Raw genomic sequence first — 7,155 nt, 5'->3', positions numbered from 1 at the left:
TTCGTGGGTTTAACAAAATTAACTTCTAAGACTGATAACGACAAAAACTATTTATTTACACTAATTATTAAAGAACCTAAACACACTATTGAATTATTACTAAACTTAGGTTATGAATTATTCTATTTATTTACACTACTGTTGATATATCACTATTTACTGCGCTATTTATTTCACTGCTATCACTATCAATTTATTTCTTGATTCACTTCTGCAACGGTCAATTTATTATTTTTTCCTCTCTCTCTCGGCGATCGTCTCTTCCTTTAAATACTCTTTTGTTTACTCTCTGGAACCTTCTGGTGACATCCGGATAGTTTTTTTTTTCTTTGAAATGTTTAACTGCTTTCCCAGAACGCAGGTACGACACACACATTTACAAATACGGCGCACATGAAGAAAGGCGCCCGCGGCTGGTCGGCGAATCGATAAGCCGTTCACGCACATGTGTGTCCGATCGCACACAAATACACTCGTGCTCGCTACAATATTTTAAGAGCTTCTTCGGTTCACTATTTATCGGGACTGCCGAAGATGCACTGTTGAGATAAAATAAGAACGAAATCGCGCTCCGCGTCTAGGGGTTCCTATAAATTTCAAACCAAGAACTTAAGCGTTCTTAAAAATGATATCAATAACAGATATGGCTAATTATTGTTAGCATTCTAGTCAAATTTTGTTGGATTATATGGAAACGTAGACTTTGCATCATGTAAAAGAAAACCGAACACCATACATATTAAAAAAATAATAATCGAAGCCTGGTGATGGAAATATTGGATAGTTCGCCTTTTAAAATATTAACTTCTTCGTCAGCAGTTTATCTAAATTATCAAATTTCAGATGTATTCCGCGATTTCAAAATTATTAGCTTTCACTATATTTAAATCGGCTGTACTGATTTCGATGGGACTTTATAGACATTAATCGTAAGAGAAGGTTGGAAGGCGTAATCTAGGCTACTTTTTGCTATATATTACTTGTTTATGCTACGCTGTCTGTATCTGATACTACTCTTCAAACTGCGATATAATTTAAATAGCTTCCTCGTCAATGGAAGGCGGGGAACTTTGGCAATTCCACCGCTTTAGTGCACAGCTTGTAATACATGAAAGGCACACAAGCAAGACCAAACACTTCTCTAACAGGTTCAAACCCTTTTAATCTTAAGTAACTTCCTTGGTGTCATTATTACATTTTTGATACACGATGTATTGCTGCAGTGTTTTACTGTTATCCTACATTAAAGTTTAGTTGGGCAGTGACATAAGTATAGGTGTTCCATCTGTTCCAAGCCAAACCTAAGGATTGGAGGAGAAGAAAAAATAATGAAATGATTGTGTATTTATGGATTATAATGAAGATAAGAATCCAGTTGACAATATTTATTGTACACAATAAATACAGACTAATTTCGTTCTAGGATGTTTTACTTGATTCTTATGCTTTTGGATGCGCTGAGCCCGAATATGCAAGTGTTTTTTGTTAAAAATTTGAGAACATTAAATGAAATGACAATTAGGGTAATATAGGTATATATAATATTGAAATTTTAATAATATGTGATTCAACCTACCGATTTTGAATTTTGATAACATTTTGTTAACTATTCCTCCATTTTTCAATGAAAAATACATTTAGCGTTCCAAAAACATTAAGAATAAATGAAAATTATCGCCTAGAACAAGTTGGTCACCAATTCGCTAAATAATGCACTTCCTGAATGGGGTGTCCCATCCGACTATTACCGTCACACAAGGAGTGGCGTTACTTCGGGTGTGATTAGAAGCGTATTATCGTAACAGAGTTGGCAGCAGCACCAAATTGTGTAGAAACCAGAATTCGTTTGATTACTTTGCGAACTCGTTACTTAATAAGTACTTATCTATAATGCGATTCAAAAATTTTATTGTTGTCATTTATTGTTGCTCTAATACTCTATCCATTTCATCATTTATTGTGTCGTGGGTAAGATTTTCTCAACGAATTGTACCATTGAAGAATTGTTCGTAAACTGGGCTTTCAAAGTGTTGACATTAATTTTGGCTTTTTCGATATCTTCAGACTTTCAGTTTCCGTTTGTATATCGAGTATGGACATCAGGTTCCTTTTTCTTTCTTAATTCCCGTAATAATCTCCAAATGTCACCATTTACAGACTTTTCGCATTTTGAAAGTTCTTCTTTCATTCCATTAATTATCTTTATTCTCTGCTAACATTTCTTCAAACTCTTCCTGTAGTTGCCTATAGTTGGACTTCTGGACTACCATACCACTTCCACTTTATTTCTTGTTATATAAGTTATATACGGGACATTTATTTATCAGGTTGGTCTGGATCGTTATTGTAGCTTTTTCCATTGCATCCAACAGTTTTGTTAAAAGTTGTTCCACTGATAAATCGGCGTCAGCATCCTCGAATACTATAGAGTTGTTCGGAAAGCCATTTCGTTTTCTTTTTGTGGAAATGAAAGACAGTTTTCGTATAATAAACAAATACTTTATTAAATTATATATTGACCGTTCTGGTCCAACACCTTTTGCCATCTTTTTGGTAGTAGCATAATTCCACGCTCATAAAATGTTTGGTCTTTGCTGGCAAAAAACTGATCGAGGAGGTTTTTGACCTCCTCATTTGAGGTGAAGGTTTTACCGTCTAAAAAATTTTGGAGTGACCGGAACAAATAATAATCCGATGGTGCCAGGTCTGGAGAATATGGTGGGTGTAGCATTGTATCCCATTCAAGCTGTAAAAGCTTTTGGCGAGTGACCAAACTTGTGTGAGGTCTCGCGTTGTCTTGGTGAAACACTACACCTTTCCTGTTGATTAGTTCTGACCTTTTCTGTTGAAGTGCATCATTCAGTTTGTCCAGCTGATGACAGTAGACTTCCGAATTAATCGTTGTGTTATCCGGTAAAAGCTCAAAAAAAACGATTCCTTTAAAATCCCACCAAACAGACAGCATCACCTTTTTTTGGTGAATATCGGCTTTGGAAATGGTTTGAGCCGGTTCATCTTTTTTGCTCCATGACCTCTTGCGTTTGACGTTGTTGTATACAACCCATTTTTCGTCCCCAGTGATGATGCGCTTCAAAAACGGATCATTTTCGTGACGTTTGAGAAGCGAATCGCAGACGTCAATGCGGCGACACAGATTTCTCTCTGTGAGAACATGGGGAACCCATACATCGAGCTTCGAGGATAATCCCAGGCCTTTCAAGTGGTCATAAACTGTTGAATTTGATAAATTTAACCTCAATCCGATCTCACGTGTTGTTATTCGCCGGTTCACATCAACTAATGCCTTTATCGCGTCTTTATCAGCTTCAACCGGCCTTCCCGAACGTGGTGCATCTTCGACATCAAAATTGCCGGATCGAAATTTAGCGAACCAGTTCTGGCACTGGCGTACTGTCAACACACCTTCTCCATACACATCAGTCAATTTCTTTCTGGCTTGAACAGCATTTTTACCCTTTCTGTAGTAAAACAGTAAGATATGTCGAAAATGCTGCTTATCGCTCTCCATATTTAAAAGGGCACCAACCAAAAACTACTGCGTAGAATTAATTGGAATTTTTCACACACAAGCCTTGCTATATGAGCTCTCAAAGCATATAAAAATTATACGGCTTAAATGTGAAGTTGGGTGCAAAAGAATACAATTAAATCCTCTGTCGGGAAAAAACGAAATGACTTTCCGAACAATCCGATATATCATCCGTATGTTTCGTGTATTCTTTCCAGTTCATTATTTTTACTTGGTTTACTAGTCACTACAGGTGCGTGATCCGAACCTACTTCATATTTCACTTCTATATTGTCCGGATTGATCCCTTTTGACTATTTGATCTGTTATGTTTTCAAGATCTCTGAATTAACATTTCTTTCCTTGACACGGCGAGTAGATATTTTCCCCTTTCATTCTGATAGAAACAGCCCTAACTTGCATGTTATGCACTTAGGTTTGACGCTATTATAATGTTATGTGATATCACTTTCTGAAAATCTTCTTAGCTAATCTTGCCATTCGGTGGTATGTATATAGCTTTGATTTTAAGTTTTGCTCCAACAGCTTCCATTTTATTTCCTATATGGTTGTTTTTTATAGCTTTGTATCTAATGATATCATCACAACCCACATGATTTAAAAGCCAGAGATGCTTAGTTTACTTTGTTCTTTCAAATATGTATCGATTCATGTACTGCTGATATCAATTTCTATTAAAAAACATCGTAGTTCATTAATTTTTGTTTTAATGCCTTTGCAGTTCTATTCAATTAGGTACTCGTTTAAAAGTTGAGATAAGACCTTTATGATTTTGCTTATTAGTTCTTTTATATCTATCCCACTTGCTATTTTTTGGTTCATTCCATTCATTGCTTCTTCTGCATACAAAACATCCGAACGTAACTTCGAGAGATTCACCATCTTCGGGGCAGCTTCAGCTGGAGGCTATATGACCATCTCAGCAGTTAGCGCATTTGCCTTTTCCTCCGTAGGTGCATTCCTTTGTCGCGTGGGATTCTGCATATTTGATACATTTATGTTTGTTATCCAAATCTCCGACGGCAGTAAGTACTGCCCTTTGTCTTCATCGTCCTTCTTTGAGGTTATCAGTGCCATCGGTAATGTTCTTTTGGAGATGTGATGATTAAATTATAGGTCTGTACACCCTTGATTGTCTGAGTACCTTCGAATACCTTCCGTTTCGATAGCTCGTGATCCACCTATTAATACGATTTTTAATTCCTTTTCTTCTTCCAGCTTATTCGTGGAGTATTCAAAATTGCTTTGTTGAACTACTTTGACAGCTTTTCTGTAGTCTTCGCCCTCCTCAGTGAACTCTCTTACTTCCGTTGTAGAATATTTAAGTGGCAACCTCAGTTTAATATTGTTTACCTTTAATATTTCGTTGAGTAGCTTGGCATCTTTTGTTTTAACTGTGATTTGCGCAGGTACTTGACAGCTTTTACATCACTATAGACGCTCTTTGTGCGTGTGTCAGTAGTGAGCAAAGATCTTATGATACTCAATATAGATAGCGCGTTACTGATGTTTGGAGTGTGCAGCATTGAATCCAACATTAGAGTGGGATAGCGTCATCGGTACACCAGGGAGTACGATGAGGAGCGAAAATTTGCACTACGTGACTTAGAATTAGGGCAAAAATACACTACCATTGGATATGATGGTATAGAATACTTGAATGTTTAGAATCTTTAATTTTTAACGTATTAGTGGGCAATTTTTGTGAAACTGAAAAACTAATTAACGATTTAATACAAAACTCGACATCTTCACACTCAGGGGTAATAATAATCTCCTCTATGCCTTCTGAAATACTTCCCCATCACACCACTCCTGTATCAATTTTTCTGCCTTCAGAATACCTTTAGTCCAATCCTTTACATTGCATTTCTCTAAAGCTTTGCCTTAAATATCAATTACCTTCTGATCACCATAACCTTCTTGACCAATATTTGTATTGTAGTAATTTTTGACCTTTGCACATTTCTATTGCATTGAGCTGGCAATAGTAAGGTGGTAATCGAAGAACTTTATGACCATTATTTAACAATTTGTTGACAACAAATTTCTTGTTCCTACGATTTTGCTTAGTAATTGCAGAAGTTCAACTTTAAGAAGATTCTCCTCCACAGAAATTCCATGTTTAATTAACCAATTTTTTTTATATCTTCTTGGTTGCTTTCCTTTTTCTACACTGTCATATTATTATCCATTATAATTACAGAAGGTTCATGTAAATTTGGAATTCATTTTTCTTTTACCCACTTGGTAGATATTTCATGATTCATATCGTCTTGATAATCCATTAACTTTGATTTAGTTAAAAAAAGAAATGCTTCGTTACTTATAAATCAATTTTTAGAACCAGGATACGAAACTATAAATTGTTTACCATCATAGCCTTCAGATTTGTAACACCTTTTGGACTTTCATCTTGCTACGGCCTTATTTTGATGGCTTTTGAAAAAATCCAAGTTTCATTAACAGAAACAACGTGTGCTCATGTTATGGTAGTATTTTCGTAAAATTCTGCCCTCCTGCATGCAATATTAGCACGTTCCATTAATTTCTTTAGGTTTTAATCTTGCTTATATTTGAACCTAAGACTTAATGTTGCTTTTTTTCCTCTGAAGTAGACCAAAATTTGTTAACTTTTGTTTACTTAAAGTGTTGCGCAACCGTTAAATTTTAAAACACATTTGTAGGTTATTACTCCTGGCGAAGCCCTTTAAATGGATCATGGTTTATTGAGTGCCTTTGTAAGGAATTGGAAAAACACGCGTCTGAACGTGATTTTCTTACCATACTAACATTCGTTAATAGGAGGATGGCAATTGACTATGAAAGCAATGTTCCTGACGTAGCCTATATGCACAAAAAAAAACAAATCGGATCTATAATGACCACCTTGACACGTCTGCTCTACTTCTACGAACATAACCTCATATTGGAAGAGGGTACAGAGTAGGTATACATAATCTACTCATACTGTATCTTTTTTTTTTTTTAATAAAATTATGATTGGTGTGTACCAAAAGCCTTCCAGATGTAAGTGAATATGTACCATGACCAAAGTTTTTTAACTATATATATATAGCAGCATAAGTTAATTCTCTTATGTATAAAGAATTTAATACCTACAGAACTGAACTAAACCATCTTCTTCGGAATATACCCGTTTGAAGTTTGAAGTGAACAATGTGAAAGAAATTTGAAAACTTTTGTTCTTTGTATTAGGTTTAGCAGTTTTTTTTTTTAATAAATTAAGTATAATTCAGCCGTTACTAATTACTCTTTATTTACTTTAACAAAATTCGGCCATTTTTATTGTATGGCCTTTTTCAAAGCACTAAAAAATTTCGTTTCGATAGCTCGTGATCCACCTATTAATACGATTTTTAATTCCTTTTCTTCTTCCAGCTTATTCGTGGAGTATTCAAAATTGCTTTGTTGAACTACTTTGACAGCTTTTCTGTAGTCTTCGCCCTCCTCAGTGAACTCTCTTACTTCCGTTGTAGAATATTTAAGTGGCAACCTCAGTTTAATATTGTTTACCTTTAATATTTCGTTGAGTAGCTTGGCATCTTTTGTTTTAACTGTGATTTGCGCAGGTACTTGACAGC

The 7,155-nt window shown here is 35.4% G+C and overlaps 1 protein-coding gene across 1 annotated transcript in view; it reads left to right on the top strand.

Annotated features, from left to right (window-relative positions):
* Positions 1 to 6,809, top strand: part of LOC108742126 (caspase-1-like) — a 9,145-nt gene extending 2,336 nt beyond the window's left edge. The window contains exon 3 of the mRNA XM_025980051.1: positions 6,231 to 6,809. Within this exon, the coding sequence (XP_025835836.1) occupies positions 6,231 to 6,500 (270 nt within the window). The 3' untranslated portion in view covers positions 6,501 to 6,809. The remainder of the gene's footprint in view (positions 1 to 6,230) is intronic.
* Positions 6,810 to 7,155: the final 346 nt, after the last annotated feature.

Source organism: Agrilus planipennis, unplaced genomic scaffold, assembly GCF_000699045.2.
Source record: "Agrilus planipennis isolate EAB-ADULT unplaced genomic scaffold, Apla_2.0 scaffold378, whole genome shotgun sequence".
Classification (NCBI taxonomy): Eukaryota; Metazoa; Arthropoda; class Insecta; order Coleoptera; family Buprestidae; genus Agrilus; species Agrilus planipennis.
This window is presented reverse-complemented; position numbering and strand designations above follow the sequence as displayed.